Source organism: Tenrec ecaudatus, chromosome 13, assembly GCF_050624435.1.
Source record: "Tenrec ecaudatus isolate mTenEca1 chromosome 13, mTenEca1.hap1, whole genome shotgun sequence".
NCBI lineage: Eukaryota > Metazoa > Chordata > Mammalia > Afrosoricida > Tenrecidae > Tenrec > Tenrec ecaudatus.
Genome location: NC_134542.1, coordinates 24,280,985 through 24,303,791, shown reverse-complemented (window position 1 = coordinate 24,303,791; position 22,807 = coordinate 24,280,985). Strand labels below are relative to the sequence as shown.

Here is a 22,807-nt window from a genome sequence, read left to right as displayed (position 1 = left end):
TTTACTGCTCATTGTGATCATCTTTCTGAATCAAGTGCTTGAGATAAGCACAATTAAGATTGTAATCAGTCACGTGTACTTGCTGAAAGGGCAGGCGCAGACTCCCTGAGGGTGGGAGTAGCACGGAGTCAGCAGTAGAAGAAGGAGAAGGGAAGAAGGGAAGAAGTAGTAAAAGAAAAATACCAGCTGCTCTCTGTGGAGTCTGCTTCTCTGAGGACCGTCAGGGAGTTCGTACTTCTCTTCCTGCTCACACTGCTTACTGAGCAGACATGCTTCCACCCCTGAGCACAAGATGAGAACGGAATCAATCAATACCCAGTGAGCACTGTCCTTCTATCACGGCAACTGCACGACTCGCCAGAAGTGTTTTAAAACAGGATGCAGTTTCTTCTTCATATCGTTTGGAAATCAACGAAACCATGCTTATGCGAAAATAAAATAGAACAAAACTGTAGAGAAAACCTGAGAAACTCCTCTTCAGAGGATTAAGTACCACTGACCATAAGTATTAAGTTTAAACTCCTTTCTGGAAAACAAACAAAAATAGAAAAACCTACATCAACACATTTTTCAAAGATAAGAATAGAGATCCACGTTTTCATTTCTAGCCATCACCAGAATGAAGGCTGCAACAGTGCCCGGCCAGCCAGCCACGGGGAAGCGGAGCCTGAGTACTTGTGCCGTGTCTGTACCGCTCACCCTGGCAGTCGTGGGTCTAATCTCCCGTCACACTTGAAATTATCTGACATTAAGGAAATTACAGCATAGCTCCTCGCTCAGCGGGCCTCACTACAGGGGCCCGACAGGCCTCGTTACAATAAGCAAGCAGCAGAGTCTGAGAACACACTGGGATCTCGCAGACACACACCGAAGTGACAGCCTTGCAGCATTTGCTATTTTTCCCTGGGGGCTGGGACGAAGGCTCACAGATCCAAATTATAAGAAAAGGCAATCGAGAAGCCCAGTCTGGCACCGGTTAGAGTCACCCCATTAAGTGGCTCTTGGACTGGGAAGACCTACCTGGGCAGCCCATCCTTGCTGGCACCAACTGTTTGGCAAAGCAAACCCTAAGGCACAGCCAGAAGTGGTCATAATGGAGGGCAGTTGGCTAAATCTAGAGGTCTGTCTTGCAACACTGTCCATCATTCTCAAGGAAGGGCATTCCGGGCATGTGGATGAACCCTGGTGGCGCAGCACTAGGAGCATGGTGGTGCGAATCCACTTAGTGCCTCTGGGAGAAAGAGCTGGAGATATGTGTCGAAAACCACAGGGCAGAAGATGCCTAGGCAGTTCGGCTCGACCGCGTCGTGGTCTGGTGCTCCCAATTCAAAGCCGACTCAGCAACAACTACTGACCTCTATGTACAGCAAGCTCTTGTTCTGATGATGCATACATAACTAGACACAACTCAGGATCTGGAGGTGAATGATTTAACTACTTTCATTACTTAGTTTGGAAGAAATGTTGTAACCTTTTGAGCCCTTGCCTTAGAGGAAAAACAGTACCGAAAAGAAAGAAAAGATCATCCCAGTACCTGACGCACAGGGCCATTGTGGGGGAAATGTGAAGTTTCTGGAAGCTGAAAGTGTAATAAATTATCTTCCCCATAAAAACAAACCTTTCCCATAATTTGTTATAGGTCGTTGAGATTCCTTGTGCGATATCTAAGTTTTCTCACTGGAGGCAATATAGTATCACAGGAATCTCATATCCTTCACATTTGTATTCCTCCCACATCGACTCTACTCTCCATGAAACAAGAGCATCCGGGACAACAGAGGCTCCTGGAAACCCAACGTCTCATCACTTGTCTGGTATTAACATGAAAAGTTTTTTTTAATGGGACTCAATAAAAATGTAAATACTTGAGAATTAATTTTACTCACACAGTACTGTAAAAGTTCGGGATATTTAGATGTCTAAATATAGTCATGTATATATGTAAATACACATATATAACGATAGGGAAATAGATCTGCACTTATATTTATTTACCTATTAAGTATTATGGAAGCACATGGACATTGGGCCTCCACTCATACTCCCTTATGCAAGAACACTTTGTTCTAACAACCCGACATTCTGTGATGCTCACCTTTCCTGACACAATCGCAGAAGACAAAAGGAGTGCATAGCAAATGTGAAGAAAGCTGATGGTGCCTGACTATCAAAGGATATAGTGTCTGGGGTCTTAAAGGCTTGAAGAGAAGCAAGTGACCATTTAGCTGAGAAGAAACAAAGCCCACATGGATGAAGCACACCAGCCTGTGTGATCATGAGGTGTCGATGGTATTAGGTATCAGGCATCAAAGACCCCAAATAAAAAATCATATCGATTTGAATGAAAGGGAGGGTGGAGTGGAGCCCCAAAGCCCATCTGTAGACAACTGGACATCCCTTACAGAAGGGTCACAAGGAAGGATGAGCCAGTCAAGGTGCAGTAGAGCACCGACGAAAAACACAACTTTCCTCTAGTCCTTTAATGCTCCCTTCCCCCTCCCACTATCATGATCCCAATGCTACCTTACACATCCGGCTAGATCATAGCAAGTACACAGGGGAACACAGGGAATCCAGGGAAGATAAACCCCTCAGGACCAATAATGAGAGTAGCGACACCAGGAACAGGAGGGGTAGGGAAGGTGGGAGGAGAAAGGGGGAACTGATCAGAATGATCCACATATAACCTCCTCCTGGGGGAAGGACAACAGAAATGTTGGTGAACGGAGACAGCAGTCAGTGTAAGACATGAAAATAAATGTATTAAATTATCAAGCGATCACAAAGGAGGGAGGGGAGGGGCGAAGGGGAAATGAGCAGATACCAAGGGCTAAAGTAGAAAGAATGTTTTTTAAATGATGATTGGCAATATTGGATATGTGCATGTATTGTGATAAGAGCTGTAAGAACCCCCAATAAAATAATTTTTTTAAAAAGATCTGAGTTACAATCCAAATGTACAACTACTTCAAACTATTTTTAGATACCGAAATGTCACTTAGCTCTGTATCTAATGACATCAACCATAAGCAGAAACAATTCATGGTTGCACTCTAAAGGTACAGCTATTGGTTGTCCTTGTCTCAGGAAAAGAAGAGCATAGCAAGTCAGAGGCAGTTGGAAGCAATTAGTGCAGTGGACTAAGGAGCTCTGTGAACCTCACTCAGTCTACATGACCCTGAGACCAGAGATAGTGCCTGGCTATCACTACCAACTACGCCAAAGGGATCACATTAGATCACATAGAATGGATGGAAACATGCCAATCAAAACTCAAAACCGTAAAAACAACAACAACTGCAGGCCTACTGATTGGAGAGGGACTGATGGTGTCCCTGAGACTTTGGTACCTAGTCACCCTTCAGGCCCGGAAATGAAGTCAGCTCCACATGGCTCAAGTTTCAACCAAACAACAGCTAGTTCTTAGGAGGAACAATAAAACCAGTGAAGTACACACAACTTAGAATAATCAGCCACTTCAGATCACAAGGGCAGCTATTACCCAAGGACAAAGGAAACAGAGTTCAGGAAGTAGAACAGGTAATGCTACATTATAGAGAACACAATGAATGAGATGAAACAAAGCTGTATAAATTGTTGAATGAAAACCTCCATGAACCTTCACCCACTTCACAATAACGCGTGAAAGAGAATCTGTAGACACACACACACACACACACACACACACACGGCTGAGAATTAGAACAACATGCAGGTAATATATGATTGGACAGCATTGTGAAAAACTCCTGAAAGATGCCAGTGGTATAATTCTGTCCCAATGATCCTTAGCCAACTCCACAGTGGAAGGATGTCAATGTACCCGAACTCCTCCTAGGCTTAGCGTCCATGGAGCTGCCCAAATGCTGCTTTCTAACCTGAACGAGAGCCCCAAATCAAAAGTACATTGCTACATGTACCAGAATTGTCACAGGAATGCATTTAAAATATAATTAAGTTAATTAAAAAAAATGAGAAGCCTCTTACACAGGGCGAGCCCCATCACGAGACACGACGACCCCCATTGACATAGAGCGCTGAGTAGGACAGCACTGGGGACACAGTGTGGGAGATGTGCCTGATCCCAGCCCACCACCCCGGGATGAACCCTAACAGTGTACAGCGGAGCAGCAGGGGGAGCAAAGCAATGAAGTCCTTGAGGAACGCCAAAGGTGGACTCTGGGGTCAGGGTGTGGCAGCCCAGCAGACTCGTCTGGAAAACACTCATAAAGGTCAATGGACAGACCTGGAACTGCTTGGGAGCTTTTCAATTTTGGCTGTTGGGTTTTCTTTTTCCTTTATTTTTTTTGTTCTGTGGTATTAGCTGTTGTCGATTTATTTTTTGTCTTCTTTATTTGTTGTTTTTCTCTGCTTTGTTTTTGTGTGCATTATTGTCTAAGCACGTCTATCTGGACAAGACAGGTGGGATGCACAATTCCAGGGAAAGAACAATGGGACCGATGGTTCTGGGGGAACACAGGAGAGGGGGGATATAGGTGAAAAAGAAGGGAGTGCCAACAAACCTAGGGACAAGGGAAGAATAAGTGATCTAAAGTGGCTAGCTAGGAGGGCATAGGGTGCTTTGGGGGAGGGAGAGTACAGATCAAGGGCAATGTAGTCATCAGAAATTACCAAAACCTGAATGAAGACCAAACATAATAGTGGGATGAGAGGAAAGTAAAAGGAAATAAAGGAAAAAAAAATTGGTAGGCAAAGGATATTTACAGAGGTCTAAATACAGGCGTGTATAAATGTAAATACACTTACACACAGACATATTTATTTATAAAGTATTACAGTAGTAGATGAACATTGGGCCTCCATACAAATACTCTCTCAATGTAAGAATAATTTGTTCTAACAGCTTCCCTGACATGATCGCTGAAGACAAAATGAGTGCATAAGGAAATGTGGTGAAGAAGGCTGATGGTGCCTGGCTATCAAAAAATAAAGCGTCTGGGGTCTTAAAGGCTTGAAGATAAGTAAGTGGCCATCTAGCTGAGAAGCAACAAAGCCCACATGGATGAAGCACACCAGCCTGTGTGATCATGTATCAGGCATCAAAGACCCGAAACATAGCAAACAAACAGCATATCAACGGGAATGAGGGAGAGGGCAGAGTGGAGACCCCAAAGTCCATCAGGAGTCAATTAAACACCCCTGTCAGAAAGGCAACAAGGAAGAGAAGAGCCGATCAGGGTGCAGTATAGCACCAATGAAACACTCAACCTTCCACTAGTTCTTTAATGCTCCCTACTCCCACTACCATGATCCCAATTCTATCTTACAAATCTGCCTAGACTAGAACATGTACACTGGTATAGTTACGACCTCACAACACAGGGGATCCAGGACAGATAAGTCTCTAAAGACTAATAAGGGGAGGGTAAGTGTGTGGGTGGGTGGTGGGGGAGACGGGGAACCAATCACAATGATCGATATATGGACCCCATCCTAGGGGGATGGACAGCAGAAAAGAAACGAGACAGTGGTCGTTATAAGGCATGGAGGGGAAGAAAAAAGAATATACCAACTATTAAGGGTACATGGGGAAGAGGGGGGAAAAATGAGGAGCTGATGCCAGGGGCTCACGTAGAAAGAAAATGCTTTGAAAACAAATGGATATATGTATGGATTGTGGTAAGAGCCCCCAATAAAATAAAATTTAAAAAAATAAGCCTCTTAACCTATAAAAATTATCGAGCAAAACCCATCACTGGATGGCAAAATAATCCCGTTACTCCAAGAATTTTTATCTAACAATCTTCTTTAAATTGATGTGGATTTTTATCATTTTAAAATATTCTTCAATTACCCTAAATCTTAGATTCAATTTCTGTGTACATTAGCCACTCCAGAGCTGGAAGAAACAAAGAAAAACCATAGCAACCCTATAGGATGGAGGAGATCTGCCCCTCTGGGTAGACCTATTTAAAACTTCAAACTTCTATTGGTGTAGACAGCCTCATCCTTCTCACTCTCTAGACCTATTGTTTGGCTGAGAGTTAAGTCACAGACGTGAGTTAGAATAGCATTAAGATGTTTTATTGTTACTCCTCCACGAAAAATGGAGTAGAACGTATCTACGTATCTACAGAAGATTGCTGAGTGTGTTATCTGAGTAGGATATAAGTTTATTCAGATCAAAATAATTACTTGCAAATGTTCATTAGTGGCGAATTACTTTCGTAACATAGTTTTATTTTACAAAAGCAACGAATGCTGCGTTGTAGACACAATAAATCATTACAATATGAATGTGCAAACATTGGCCATACTTTCCCATGGTTTAAAACAAAGCACTCAATCCCAATATCTAACCAACGAATTTCAGGGAAACACATTCCCTTACAAAGCGTAAAAACGGTGCCAAAAAGCCACACACCAAAGTTTTCTGATTAAAGACCTGGAAAAAGATATTTAAAACTCAATTCATTCCACTCCACTTTCTTTTTACCTGTACGCGATCAAGCTATAATAATCATGTAGTCTAAGGAAGGACCGTAATAAAAACTACTGCAATTGCTACTATCATATGATGCGTGTATTTATGCCATGCCCCACGCCCAACAAGATCGGCGTTTTGGTGCCACCTTAGGTTTGGGAACTGGAATGGAGAGAAGTGGCACGACCTACGTCCACTGACTTTTCTAAATCCTGTGTGTCTTTTACACTAAAATGCAAACATTCTATAATACACAAGATAAACCTTGGGCTCTAAAGGGCAGGATGTGCCCATCTCACAGGCTTCAGGCGGCTGAGCTAGTCTCCAAGATGATCCTTAACCGTTTTAAATGCCAGAAGAAGCAAAGAATGCAACAACAGACTATATCATCGCTCCCAAACAAGGGACCGGCCTGCTGACCTCAAGGGCCATGGTCTGGACCAAAGGCAGCACTGCAGGACCAAGAGGCAGCTGTCAGTGTATAGTAACACTTTGTCCTGTAGGATTGCTAGGAGCTGGAATGGGCTCAAAGGCAGTGGGTGGGTCATGAGAGCCTATTTTTCCTCACCTTGGGAATATTACTGCCTATTCAAATTCTACAATCGACCTAGGGATATCTGCGATCACCTATCATGTGATTCTCCATTTATGTTTGCTTTGCCTACGTTTTGGAACCGCATCTCTGTTCTCCAATGTTTTTACAAGAATCACATTTGGCTTTGAATCTATATCATAAGTGTAACAGTTCCATAAAAATTGTTTTGCATAAAATAAAAACAAATATTTTAAATAGCATAGGTTTTAATTATGTAAAATTTAATCAGACTAGTACTAAAATATTTTCTTTATTGAAAATGTGCCTCAGAGTTCTGGGTCAAAATTTAACAACATGGCCAACATGATCATGTTAAAGTGATGACTTACTGTTTCCATATTAAGCACTGAGCCCAAAATAAACTTATGATTTAACTCAAACTCATTTTTATTTTACAAGCAACTTATTACTTTTACCTTTCTCCTCACTTAAATGTGTCAGCCCTTTCTGTAGCTCCTTCCCGGATGATACGCCGAGCAATTCTAACGGAACCTGGACAGGACGGCTCGGGCCAGCACAGCAAATCGAAGACCGACTGACTATCCACTCACAGGCTCCTGGAAGCCGTGAGCAGCTCAGGTCTACTCACCGGAAGAACCAAATGGACTGCACCTCTATGAGGTGCTCACTGGCTTTACGGCAGTACTTAGCTGATTATCTAACCACTCACAGATGGACATTACAACAGTACATCCCTCCAACCCAACAAGGGGCTTTTCTCCGTCAACTGCGAGAATCCAGCCCCAACGGCAACCAGTGAGGAACGTGTGGCCTGGAGAGGAAGGCGCAGGCAGACCTCCGGGGCGCATCTGTGGGCAGGTACCCAGGCTTTACTAGGACCATGCCTCCATCCATAACATGTGCAGCGCTAGAGGCCAATACATCCTAATAAAGAAAGCAGGAAAGTTCAGGGCTCAGATTCCAATATTGAGGAAATAGAGTACTGGCATGGTCTTACTCCTTGCCAGGTCCTGAGACCACTGAATGTCATCTATGAAAAGTTTAAAAGAGGACAAAAGAAGGACAAGACAGACTAAGGAACTGTTTCAGTTCTCTAACAAGTTAGCAAACCGCTTTGCTAGTCGCTGTGTTAGCAGAGAACACACCTAGGATATTCTGAAAGCCAGGAATGACGTCCAGTCCACGAGTTGCACTTGGAATGCCTACAAGGGCCAGTCAGATGCCATACATGTGTGAAGCATTTGGAATTAAGTGGTAGGGAGTTGTGGAGACAGAGAGACAGACAGAAAAGTGCACATCGCACCTGAAGGCATACAAATGAAATGTTTATTCTAGGCTAACTCACATGAACTGGGCCTGCTTTGGGCCTCTGGGCTGACAATCTGAGACTCCTGACGCTCTCAAATCAACCTCTTCATTTCACAGATAAGGAAACTCAGTCCTGAGAGATGTGAGTAGCTTTTCCAGTGACACAACTGGGATGAGCATGCAGATAGCCTCTAACCTCTAGATCGGTTTATTTTGAAATCTTTCTTAGTTGTAGAAAATAAATCGCCCAAGGAAACGCCAAGCAGTCTCTCTGCAGCTTTAATACACAGTATCCTTATAAAAGAAAGCCGCACGCCACTTAACAGATGTTTAAACAGCAGGGTTTCTATTTCAAAAGAAAAGCAATGGAGAGCAAATGCTTTGAGAGTGATTAGGGCAAAGAATGTACAGATGTGCTTTATACAATTGATGTATGTATATGCATGGATTGTGATAAGAGTTGTATGAGCCCCTAATAAAATGTTAAAAAAAAAGAAAAAGAAAAGCAAATAGCCAAAAAGTACACCAATGGCAAAAAATACAGACTAGCTCTGTAGGGAGGAGTCTGGCAACAAGCAGTGGGCTTGTCGTTATCGTTAGGGGATGGATAGGGGTTTATAATCTAATGCCAAACTACCTCTCTCTAGCTTGAATCCTATAGTTTCAGAATGACAAATCAATTCTTATCAATGCCCAAGGGTACTGCTGCTTCTGAGATAAACCAACTGAGCTGATTTGTCAACAAAACCAAAAATGATGATGGAACACTTTAAACTTTTGGCAATTCAAATGGTAAGACAGTAATATCAAAGTGGAAGAATCTACCAGCCAAAGCATCACCCAGTATAAATAGCATTTTAAAGTTTCACTTAATAAATGCTAAGCAAACTACAGTAAGAATTATAGTAAGATCTTAAAACTAGAGACAGGTTACTTTCTACCACTAAATATGCTTCTTTACGTTTAATCAAAATATCTCACATTTTTGATACAAAGAGGTTCATAGAAAAATGGAATGAAAGTCATGGCAGTTTTCCACCACCTTTTGAAGCCCCCCTTGTACATGCTAATAAAACCCCATTATGCAAACATCTACTACTAAAATAGTTCAGAAAATCGGAGAATGGACTCATGCTCACCTCTCTGAATAAAAAGCAAACACATAACCATCTTGTTAGCGATCTTTACTCACAGTCTCCGAACTGAAATGACTTCACATGAATGTTATTTATGTAAACACAGGGTAATTCTGCACACGCAAGGATTATGTGCACTTAAAAATGTGTAAAGCTATTATCTTTATAAAAATGTATGCTTTATTTCATCTTCCGGACCTTTCAGAGTTTCTGTTACATTTTAGATTTTCACGGAAGCTTTCATTTTGCAGGGATGTAGTGATGAACCCCTTATCTTATTAAAGCCAACGGATTCTTTGGCCAGCTGTCTTCTTCATCGGGTCTACGTCTCGCGAAGCGCTCCTTCTGCCCTGATCTTAGTACTTTATAGGTAAGCAGCCCAATTCCCCAAGTACGTCTTAACTCGAAGTCATTAACTCCAAGCCATTAAGGTCGCTCTGGCTGCCTTAGCAAGGCCCCTTTCTGCATACTAATGCTGCTTATGAATTGAGGCTACAATGATTTTTGTAAGAGGAGTTTCCACTATCCAGAAAGGTGCTCCTTTAGTCCAAATCGTGAGTAATGGCCCCTACGTCCCATCTTATTAAAAAACTGCATACATATCACTTAATGTATGTTTCCAGTTTTGAGCTGTATAAAACGGAAATGATGTCTGTGCATGTATATTAAGTATTGCCATGTTTCCTAGTTTTAAAAGGAATTTAAAAAATCATACAAATTGGAGAGTAGGAAAAATGGCTTTCCAGAATGGATAGCTACACATAATGGTTAGAGAATACGATGAAGGTGGGCTACAGCTTCATAATAGAGTTTTTAAAATGTCTGAAGGGCAAGGAATTATACATCCCCAGAAGGCTACCGAATTTGCTTACTCTCTCTTGAATTTGATCTCTCACGTAAACACTGTTAATGAAACTGTTACAGAAAAACAGGCCTCTTCAGTACCTACTAATCCAACAGTTTTCCTCTGTTTCTTTGTACATATTCACACACTTTGTTGAATAAGGAAAAGATAAAAATTTTATGATTTAAAAATGTTTTTAAAATATCTTGTTGGTTTCCTTTTGTCTCAACATGTACCTGGTAAGCATTTTTTTTCCAGATATCTTAGAAAACCACAAGATGCTCTTATTCTTCTCATATTTAGCACATCCCCTGCCATTCCCTGCCATCAAGCCGCTTCTGACCCACGGCGAACCCCCAGGACAGAGTTGAATTGCCCCCAGAGGATTTCCGAGGCTGCAATGTTTAAAGAAGCTGGTTCAAGGCTGTGGGCGATTCCACTGTGTAGCACTGTCTCTGGTCGCATCGCATCACGGTGCACAAGTTCGGTTGCTAACCAGTGTCAGCAGTTACCAACTACCAGCTGCTCCTTGACAAAAAGGTGAGGTTTCAGCTCTGCTAACAAGTTACACGTCTCTGAGCCCACAGGGACGGAGCTACACGGAGAGCCAGCACTGACTGGATGGCAGTGAGAGTGGACTCTGCAGCAGGATGGCGCTGCTTCTCCCTCTCAGCAACAGTGCCGCAGAACATTCTTTCCTCTGCACTGCTGCTGGCTTGGGGCAGATTCTCCGGAAGTGGGGCTGGTAGATCAAAGCAAGGGGGTTTATTTTTATTCTGAGACAATCTGTAGATTGATCCCTGCTCAACTAAACAAAACCACTCACTTGCCCCTCTGCCACCTCCCTGAGACAGGCCCAGAGTAAACCAACTGATCGGTCCCCCACCGCAAATCCCCGAGGCTCTGAGGACTTTTAAAACCTCCACAGCAGCCGTTTTCTCTAACCTGATGGGAGGGAGGAAGGGAGAAGGAGGACTACAGGAAAGGTGGCAGCCACAATGCAAAGCAGGCGCTCAGACTAGAAGAAATTCCAGAAGTATGGATTGAAGGAACAGGTCTATCAGAGACATTTTATTTTGTAAACATGAGTTTGCATCTTTAGAAAATCATTTTACCATATCCATATTCTTTCCAGGAGATAAACACGAACATTTATTATAGCTCTTCATTCCTTCATTCCTTCGCCCTTGTACCCAGACGGGTAATGAGGTGCCTGCATCACTGGTACCAAGAACTGGAGCTAGAACAGAATCTCAGCCACAGATCTGGCCTTCAAGAAAGAACTGTTCTAGTTCCACGTTTTAATTTCTGTAAAAATATGTGTAAGACAAAATATCAACTTATAAAACAGCTGCAAGATAGCTATGGTGAGAGAAAATAGCTGATATAAGATCTATATAGTCAAGTATTAGCTGAGTTTTTCAGCGCATTTTAAAGGCAATTTTTGTGGTAACATTAGGTTCCTTGACTGATATTCGGGTCAGCTTAGACTCGAGTGTATACAGTTATACATAATACCATTACAACCTCTTCCTACAATCTAGACACTCATCTAGTAAGTAAGACACTCTACATATACAGTATAGGAAGAAGGAAGACTTTAACGAACTAAGACAAAAGATTTTTAAATAGGAAGCTGGTGTCAATGGATCAAAATTCTTTTTGTTCATTTTCTTAAATGACACAATTGCCCTATACAACTACAGAAAATGCTCAGCTCTAATTTCTCATTGAACCTATTTGATTTCTGGAAACGCTCATGAGAAGTAAATTACGGTGTCTACATAGACAGCCCCCTTCAGGCTTGGTCTACTAGCAAGCACCGCGCTCTGCAAACACAGAGCCTTGCTTTAAGAGGCCACAGACCTTGGCAACCAATTATGAATGCTCTGGTCTACCTTGCTTTAAAAAAAAAACTGCGTTTTTAGAGTTCTTAAATAGCTCTGAAACATTTCTGACTATCAACCTGAGATGCCTGGCACTAAGCAAAATATAGAAATGAGGAGAAATATCTATTAGGGAAGAAGTGATCTGAGTGGATTTGCCTTGCTTTTATAAACCCCAATCACTTTTCAAAAGCATTGTTCCAAACCTTGAACCGATTTCTCTTGGGACTCTATGTTAGAAAATAGGGGCTGTGAACTTCAATAAGAGAGTCCATCAGTCCTTTAAACTAAGACAACCATTGAGTATTACTCACCACTGTGAGAATCACCACATAGCACACTATAAAGGCGGTTTGATTCCATCAGTGAGTCTACATAAATGACATGGCCAAGCCATTGAAATGACAGAACTTTCATTTCTTAAAGGCCAATTTTTATGGAAATGAATCACGTGGCCTGTGTATGTAACCAAGTGCTAGTTCAGCAAATTCACAGGAACTAGACTCAAAAGTTCAGTGGTAAATGCCTTCACATTCAAAATCTCACATGGCTTCTTTACTACGGAGGCTGATTATTATGAAAATCGATTCCTGTCTACAACCAGCAGTGGAGGTTCAGCACAAAAGCATCTATAAATCATGGAACCTTTCTAAATGAACTATTTTCCCATCAAGGCTTCCAACGGTTTGCCACAGATCTGAAAGGATAAGAAGGTACACAAGCAAAGAGGCAAGGGCCCAGTGGAAAACCTCTTTGTCCTGCATCAATGGCCAGTCAGTTCCACTGCTGGTCCTACCTCTGCTCTGGTCAAGCAATGACTGGGAAGAACTGTAACAGAGACTGAGGAAGACTGCTTAAAACCAAACAACAAGCTTCAATGAACCAGTGAAAGCGTCTGCAACACGCTCTTGTAAGTCAACGACTGACTGGAGTGTGATCAAATGGACAAGGTCAATGTCTGATAGGACCCTTGGGGGACAGTGAGTTTATGGCACTGTGAGAATAACAACGCAGAGGAGTTCAGTGAAAGTACATGCACAGCTTAAAAAGTATAATCAGTGTTGCTGAACTGTATATGGAGAAGCTGTTGAACTAGTGTTGTTTTGCTGTGCCTATTCTCAACAACGGCTAATTTAAAAATACAATAGATTTGTTCTAAGAAATGGGAATGTACAGATGTGCTTTACACAGTGATGTATGTATGGATTGTGATAAGAGTTATATGAGCCCCTAATAAAATGTTTAAACAAAATGAAAAAAGAAAGCAGAAAATATTCAAAAAAAAACCAAAAAAGTGCTAACCAGACATTCCTATCAAGAGGTATTGTGGTAGGGCTGGTCACAGCACCAGTGGGGCTGAGCATCTACAGAAAAGACACTGCGTTGAAACAGGACATGAATATCAATTGCTGAGAAGATACTGTTTCACAAACCAAATCAACTTCAAGCTACAAATTAATAATTACCGTCTTGATAAGTCAAGCGTTCCTACCACACCATAAAGCTATGAAACAAAGTTTAGAAAAACTAATTATAATCCATCATTAGCTTCTTGAAAAGAAAGTTTCTTTAAAAATACCCATTATTCCTTTTCTTATCTGTAACTTTTTAGTTGGAAGTCATTACGGGCATCCAGGGGCTTGAAAAGAAAGGTCCTGGGACTGACTTCCCATGCAGCTTCCCCAGTTTCCCCCAGGGTTCACATCTCACACACTCACACAGCCATAGTACATAGGAACACGCAAACGGCACTGGCGCAATTCCGGTTTTCCTAATTAGTGTGTGAGTACAGCAGCTCTATGTAATTTTCTCACCTATGTGGCAATATGTGACCATGACCCAGATACTACTCCACCACATTATCACAGCCCCCTTGCATGATCCTTGTAAAGCCGTTACTCTTTTCTTAACAATCAGTCAATGTTGCCCCCAAAGCCATCCAATTAAAAGCAGAGCCTTTGGCCACCAAGGAGAATCACAGCCCTGTGGGATGTTTCTTTTGCTTAGTTTAGATCCTAGAAGAAGTGAATGGCAAACAGGCCGACAGTCGGGAAGATGAAGACGGGCAGTTCTGAAGGGGGTGGCACTGGTGGAGGAGGAGCAACAAGGAAATTTTCCACAGGAAAATGTGATAGCATTGGTTTAGTCACCCCAAATCAGGGAGTACAAGGCAGGTCGAAATTCCCCAATGCATCTTAAATTAGACTGGATTAGCTCAGAAAGCAAAAAGGGTAATTGTTATACAGGTAAATATTTCTAAAAATCATTAAAAGAAAAATAACTTCCATTTCACACCCTACCCCGCAGTACATTTAAGAGATTTATTTACTAAACAGTTAAATACACCATGTATAGGAACCCAGGTAGCACAGTGGTTAAGCACTCGGCTACGATCTGAAAGGTTGGTGGCTCGAAACTACCAGCTGGTCCACCCAAGATGGATGTGGCCGTCTACGCCCACAGTCCTGGGAACCTGGCTGGGCTGCTCTACTGTCGGCCACTCTGAGCTGGAGTCCGGGTGGGGGCAGTGGGTCCGGGGAGTGTTTAAGTTTGTCATGTAACAGTAACACAGACTGAACAGGCATGAGTCTACTACATAAGTCCTTTCACTCTCAATTAAAATAGCTGGCATAGTAGGGGAAAAAAAGCTTTAAAACCAGAATATATTTGCAGACCAAGAACATCTAAGTGACACCACTAAGAAAAGAAGAGAAGCTTTGCAAAATTTAGAGACTGACCAGAGGTTAAAATAATAATACTTAGCATAAGTTCTTTAAATAATTACCAGCAGTAGTACACTATGAAAAATGAAATTGGCCTACTTAATTTATTTTGTAATTCCCCCAAATCCAAATACTTACATTCAAATCTGAGGATCCAGCATCCATTGAGAATCCCAAGCAAACATTTCAGGGTACTTTGAACTGCATCACCAGGAACAATGACATGAGTAACTAGGATACAAAAGAGCAGAAGGGAAAACAGGTGTAAAGCAAAATAACTCACTGATTAGCCTGCCTTCTCTAACTAGCTAGCTTATCTTCATAAACCAGTCAGGCTGTCTTTCACAATCCGATACTAGCACGTAGTCAAATTCAAGTTAATCTTATATTCAACCACAAAACTTCTGTTACATAGCATCCTTTGCTAACCTGGCCACCGACACGAAGAGTCAGATCATAAACCGTACATGTGAAAGCCACCTTATTAACTGCAATTTTTTTACTTTCATTTTCAAATTACAGCTAAAGAATTGTGGCAATGCACCGCACTACAATTTAGTTGTCATTAGCAGACTCACAAATTCACTCTGTATGATGAACTGTTCTAACCGAAAGCAGGAAGCAGAGCTTTAAACTTTAAATTCCATAACCACAATTAAGCCTATAGATAATTTATAATTATATAAATAATTGAAATTACTGCAAGATGCACATGAAAGAGCTTCCAAAGGTTTGTGGGAAATCCAATGATCTTTTCATTCCATCTTCCCACACGTTATGAAGCACCCATGTTACAAAGTCATATCCCAACGTCTAAAACATGGAGACGTTAATCAAGGAGTTTTCCAGAGGGGTTATATAATTCTGAAAAAGAAAAACAAACCTACTTAAATGTAAACAAGCATCCTCACCTGTAGTGTCAAACTCAGCACATTTTTTCGCTTTAAGCATGGCTGTCAGGTCACTGAGCATTTTCTGTTGCGCAGAAGAAAGGCCACTGCCGATAAGCACAGGAGGCCTATCCCTGCGCTGGCCCGTTTTCATCTGCTGATGGAAGAGACGCCACAGCATTACAAACACTGAAAGACCACAGCAAAGCACTACGCTGACTTTCAGTCCTTAAAAGTGTGAGTGTTAATATTTTAGCTTACATCTGGCAATTCCCAGTAACTGTCACCGATTGAATGCTTTTCTATGTCTTTGATTCTAAATTTGGATCTCTTTAGAGTTTTACAATTTTGGTCGGTCACCACGAACATTTTCGCTAGTTTGCTTCAAAGAGCTCAAAATCAATTTATCAATTTCCTATCTCAGCATCGATCACTTATTCCAACAGAGTTACACTCAACTTGCTTAGTATAGTTTACACAGATTACCTTAGTGAGGACGAAAAAGCAACCTTAGAACACTCCAGCCTCTACAAAAGTATGACCCCAGAGATAAGGAACATGTTAAACCCCTCTAACCATCTCTTCACGTCTCTTCAGGCATGACGTGTGATGCGGTTCCTTTTCTTCTGACCCGCACCACCCAGTAGTCCCGAGTTCACAGCAAAATCTGGTTAAATCCCAGCTACAAGTTTGGGCGCTCTAGGATCAACCACATTTTGTCCAATGGACTGGAAATTCAGGGGTGTTCCTACTATACCCCTCAATTAATTTCCTGGGTGGCAGATATGTAAAGTGCTATAATTACAATTTGTAGATATTACAATACTTACAAAACAGTTGTATAAAAAGAGATTCATAGGGCAAGGTCTGGAAGTGTCTCCAATGTGGAGGTTCCATGTGACCAGGGTCTCATTCACTCTGGAAACATTTTTCTCTAGTCAATGAGGAGGTTCCGCTGAGCTTCAAAGTCTAGCACTTTCAGTAAGGTTTCATCACCCAGGCCTGGATGACAGCACCATGGGTTAGTGTATCGACAACATCTCCAGCCCTCCCTTCACTGTGCACAGGTCTGCAATCTGGCGGAGACTCCATGGGCAGCTAGCTCTTACCACGCCTCGCCTTTTTAGGCCTCCCTGAACAGCAAATGAGCGCTGAATAAGGAAGGCCAAAGAAGCGAGGCACTTGAAATATGGCTGGAGAAAAATCCTCCAAGTACTATGGACTCCTAAAAGGACAAAGTGATGTCTTAGAGAAAGTTAGGTCAGGGTGCTTAGAGACAAGGATGGCAAGACTTCGTCTTCCATCCTTTGACATACTGTCAGGAGATCGCTCTCCCCGGAGAAGGATTAAGCGGAGGGGCAGCGAGAGAGATAAAGTCCCTCGGTGAGATGGACAGACACAGGGGCTGCACTAATGGGCTCGGGCACAGGAACAATGGTGAGAAAGGCACAGGCCCGGGCGGTGTTTCGTTCTGTTGTGCACAGGGTCACTATGGTCACACCCTGCCTGGTGGCACCTCACACAACAACAATGAACAACAAAACTATTCAGTCACGCGAGACACTGCAAAGGTTTCCAGGCTGCCTCCCCAGAAACAGGGACAACGGGCAAATTCTTTCCTTCATCTGATCCTGCAAGCCCATGAAACAAGGAAAACACACGCGAGTTTAAAACATCAGGAGATCGGATGCAGAAATATTAACTCAGAGCAGCTCACGGGAATGGAAGGAGTGCTCGAATTCCCCCTGGGATTGGGGGAAAACACCAGGTTAAAGGCTTCTGGGCAGCCGCCTTGGGTGCCCTCATCTCCCAGTCCAGAAGAAAGGAAGATGGCAAAAATCCAGACAAAGGGAAACAGCGCAACGGACTAATAGACAATGCAAAACTGAGACCAGAAGAACTAGACTGTGGTCAGCTCTCCCTACCAACGGGTCTGAAAAGTACCGCACTGGAAGATTCTTGAAAGAACGGGAGCAAATGTGGAACCAAAGCCCCAACTGTAAGAGACCAGGCTTACCGGTCGGTAGACACTTGTGCAAGCCCACAACTAGGGCCGGCCCTCAGTCGCATTCGAGGTCTGGGGCTGAATTCACCCCAGTGTCAGAATCATCATCCACTCACAATTTTAAAAAGGTATTATTTACCCAATGACAGAGTGCAGTGTTCGGAGGTTTACAAAGAGATGCAAACAAGAAACACAGGAGACAAGTTGGATAAGCGATGAAGGTGGCTCTCGGGGATGTGAAACATAATGCATATGAACTACTGGATTTTAAAACTGAGCGTGTGCTCTGTAAAAGCCTCACTAAATTCACAATAAAAAGGTTAAAGAAGCGCGCTGACTTATAAAGAATATTGTTTTCACTTTAATCTCTAGATTTAAACACAGAGGAGACAAAATGGACCAAAACAAAGGCAAGGCAGCAGTGGAGAGGAGCACCACAGACTGAAAGAGAAGCGAAAGATTCAAAGGGGCCGTGACCACAACAGAGGCCGCAGAAGTTTAGAACTAAAACTGAATTGGGAATCAGTCAGGAACTACCTAAAAGAGGAAAAGGCATGACCCCAGCAAAGAAGAACGCCGAGAAAACCAGTCTAACACACTAAAAAGGGCAATTCTCAAAAGTAAAACACAGAACGCTCATCCATGCGTGAGTGCACATGGACACCCAGCATCCGGGTTTTCAAAAGCGCTAAAAACACGAGTGAAAGACTGAAGGTAAGACCACAAGTACAGTTTGACAACTGGATGTAAGAGAGTTAGCATTCAAGTATTTCGCATATCGTTACAGGGATAATTTTATAAATGTATGCTGTCTGGTGTCCTACATTTACTATACATCAACCTGTGGCTACATCTGTATACAGACCTATCCTAACAACTCATTTACTAATTACTACACTATTAGAGGGCTTCCAAGAGTTCATAGAAAAATAACGGCACTTTGAAGGCTTCTTATCTATATACTAATCTACTAGCACAATTCATGCACTTGTATAGTAAGTAGGTAAGTGTATGAGACATTCTTTAGAGGCACCTCATTTAAAAAGTCACAACGCCTAAAAGCTCAGCTACCTGAATCACTAATTCAAGCAGCACAGGCTTTACTGGATGTGCTACATAAGATGTGCACATACGTACGTTTACTTTCCTGTAGAACTACCTTTCCTGTCAAGTACAAGACAGCGCGGACCATGTCTAATGTAAACGCGGTAACATCTCGGCAGCTCGGTGTACCTTGTGGATCATGCAATTGCTCCATTTCTGCCAGATTTTGAAAATCCTTGTCAGTTATACTGAGAAGTGCCAGAAAAATAAGCCTAAGTGGAACATAGTCTCAGTTTATATAACTCCACTGCAACTATAAATTCGTTCTTGGCACACACAAAAACCAGAATGAAAAGATATCGGTTCTAAATATAGTTTGTGCTACTATTCCCACCAAGCCCAGCAAAGCACCAAAGTGGGTCAAGCATTTTTCTATCATAGTTTTTTAATTTGAACAAAAAATAGAAACAGAAAGCAAGCAGCTGCCACAGTCACATGTCTGGTTTGGGGTAAGGATGGGGGATGGCGTTTGATTAGAACAGACAGAGGTCTAAGAGTCATGAGACGCAAAGGGGTTCCATAAATAGCAAAGGGCTCAACATTCTACTCAGGATAGAAGCCTGGATGTTCTGTCCCTGAAACTACAGAACAACACATATTCTTAATTAGTGAGTTACCAAATATAAACTATTTTGAAAAACCTGGGAAGAATTTAAAGGATGGTAACTTGCTCAAAAAAAGAGTGATGCTTAAAGAAATCCCAAAAAGAACCCACCAAGTAGCTTTTTTCAGTCTTTTTGGAAGACCCAAAGAGAAAAGATCTCTTTGAATGACGAGGTTGGTGAAGAATCTGGCCGGGACGAGCGAATCTGTGTTACAAGAAGTGCAGCCTGAATGCTCCTTAGAAGTGAAGACAGCAAGGCTTCCTTGGCCCTTCCTGTGTACTTGCTACCAGAGCATGTCATTTGGACTTGTGAACAGTCGCTGGAGAAGGGCATCATGCCTGGTAGAAAGAGTGTCGATGAAAAGCAGAAGCCCCTCAATGACATGGACTGATGCAGGAGCGGCACCGACGGTGACAACAGTCTGGGCCTGGCAGTGTCTCCTTATGTCGTGTTCGGGGTCCCGATGAGACAGAACCAGGGTCCCGATGAGTCAGAACACTGACAAGCCGGCACCTAACGACACATGTGAGAGCTTGCGTTTCAATGGAGAGTCACGCCTTCTGTCCAAGGACCACTAATCTGTCCTTGAAAAATGTTTTAAAAATCAAACGAGGAGCCGAGACATTTAACCTTATCTACTTATCATCCCTGCCTTTTGCGCACAAGGCCCTCGCGAACAGTCTGTGCGGCTCCTCAGAAGAGCTTGCTCATGACTTATGTCATAAAGGACACAGCCATCCTCACCCATGCACAACATACTGAGCACCCACTGTAAACTAGACACTGTTCTGGGTGCTGCTCACTGCCATCGAGGCAACGCTGACTCACGGCAACCCTCTGTGGGTTTCCGAGACTGAAACTGCTTAAGGGAGGAGAAAGCCCAGTCTTTCTCCCACAGAGCTGCTGGTGGTTTTGAACTGGCAACCATATGGATCGTAGCCCAATGCTTAATCAGGACACCATGGTGCTAGGATTATAGTAAATTAAGAATCAAGTAAGCCCCAGCTCTCCCAGTTTATATTCCAGCTAGGAGGAAAATGAATAAAGTAGGCACATATTGTACCAGATGATACATGTTTGGTAAAATAAAAGCAAGGCAAGAGGGATAAGGCATCTTGGAGATGGCCACTCAATATACTTCTGCTGTGCCTTCTGGTGCACAGGCCTCTTGAACAGGGTGACACTGGAGCAAGGCATGAAGGAAGTAAGGAAACATGCACTTGACATATGACTTTCGACTTTTTTTCCTGATAATGAAAGCAGCTGGTAGGACGGGCCTGGGCTGTGGACACATTTGGTAGGTTCGAGAAACAGCATGGTGACCTGCGTGTCTGGGAAGTGAGTGAGCAGGAGGGGTTTCACAGCAGCTGCAGAAGGTGGACTTCATCCTGCCGCTGCAAGGACGGCACAGAGAGAAACTGCTCTTTCCTGAGTGACATCAAGAAAGACTTGCTGGCACGCATTAGTCTTCCTCAGGCAGGTGTGCACGATCAAAAGCATGAATCAGGACACCTGCAAGGCCATGGCCCTGCAACACGCAAAAACCAGTTTCCAAATCTGGTGAGAACACAAAGGTACCTGGAAAACAGAAACTAAAAAAATGACCACTTTGCTCTTTTCTTAAGAGAAATGCTATCCTCTACTCCAAGAGTGCCATAAAAAATAACGTTATTTTTGAAACATTTAAAATAATCCTTTCCCGGCTTTTAACTGTGAGGAACACTGGCAAAAGACAGTTCAGTTTTGTGATATTCTGCCAGGAGAGTTCAAGTTCAAATGAATAAAATAAGTAATGATTTATAGTGGCCATGTCTAGTGAGACAGAATGAGTGCAGACTTAAGATTTAAAGTTGGCTTTCTAACTAGTCAGTTCAAATACTTTAAAGGTTGGTTAGTCCTGGGCAAGGTCATGGTTATCTCTTCTGTGAGCGAAGGAGAGTGAGCTACTCATTTCTAGGTTGGCTTCCAGTTTCATTATCTACACTTCGGTTGGGGAGCTTATTTCTAAAGACAAAAGTCCAGGGCAGAAGACAGAGAATTCTGTAAGTTGTAAGTAAGCAGGCTGAGTGTAGTTACCTCTAGGATTGTGGCCACCCCTGATTAGGATGGGGAGAGATTAGTGAGGACAACGCTGCTACACCGAGTACGGCGAAGCAGGAACACAGAAAGGATCAGGGTCCTTGATAGTCACCAACTGCTGAACTAGCGAAATGCAGAGCCAGCCTACATGGGGATCAGCTGACACAGAATACATGCTATAAGTACAGTATATACCCGTGGATAAGCCCAGTTTTTCAGCACAAAAAATGTGCTGAAAAACTGGAGTTTGGCTTATACATGGGTTAGTGGAACCCCAACGAGGTATAACATCTCCCTGGGGCTCCCCCCGACCGCGCCCCCCACCCAGGTAACAGGATGAGTGCCCGTTATCTTGCGGGTGATTGCCATTTCTCCGCTGTTCATTCAAAGCCCCGCTGACATGGCAGTGCTTTGAATGTTTGTTTACTCACATCTAACCAATCAGAGCCGTCCTATGACGTGTATCTCTGAATAAGCCTTTTAAAGACCGTGTGCGAAGGATGTGGCATGAATGGATGTCATCTGGTCAAGCCCTACTAACAAAAGGAGGAAATCTCATGAAGCCTGACATAGAGTTAATAGCAAAGTGGGTCCCAGATGCATGGGAAGACATTCCAGAAGACATGACGCGATGTGCCTTCCAGAAATGTAGTATTAGTACTGCTATGGATGGCAGTGAAGACTGCGCTTTGTATGAAAATAACAGCAGTGATGGTGGTGACGGTGATCTCAGTGAGGACAGCGTCTATGATGACCTCACACCAGCTGAAGCTCTGCATTGGGATAATGATGATGATGAGGAATCCAGTTTTGAAGGATTTTTACTCTTTACATTTTAGCTTGGTTGCTGATTGAGCTCAAGGAATACTACTCTTAAGGTATCATTGTTGATACCTTATTGTAACCTATTTTCCACCTACTGTGCCAGTTAACTAATGTTAAATGACTTGTCCTTTTATTTATGTTTTTATTTATAATAAATATTTAAATACATTACCCCCACTGATGTCTCAATTTTTAGTAATTTTATTTTCATTTGTTTTGATTATTGAAACTCATCAATAGCTTCTGCATTTTCTACCCTAGGCTTATACTCAAGTCAATCAGTTTGTCTGGTTTCATTAGGTACCTCGGCTTATACTCGGGTCGGCTTACATTCAAGTATATATGGTATGCAATAAAAGATCTTGTTTCCAGCCAACATCATTCTATGCGGCGCCCTGCTA

The 22,807-nt window shown here is 42.6% G+C and overlaps 1 protein-coding gene across 2 annotated transcripts in view; it reads right to left on the bottom strand.

Moving 5' to 3' along the window:
• The window catches only part of BARD1 (BRCA1 associated RING domain 1), a 94,091-nt gene that overhangs the window by 4,251 nt on the left and 67,033 nt on the right, over nucleotides 1-22,807 (bottom strand). The window contains exons 8-10 of one of the 2 annotated variants that reach the window (XM_075529501.1): nucleotides 15,810-15,945; nucleotides 15,037-15,129; nucleotides 184-281 (exon numbers count right to left, since the gene is read on the bottom strand). In XM_075529501.1, coding sequence (XP_075385616.1) covers nucleotides 184-281; nucleotides 15,037-15,129; nucleotides 15,810-15,945 — 327 coding nt within the window. The remainder of the gene's footprint in view (nucleotides 1-183; nucleotides 282-15,036; nucleotides 15,130-15,809; nucleotides 15,946-22,807) is intronic. The other variant, XM_075529502.1, reaches the window with a different exon arrangement.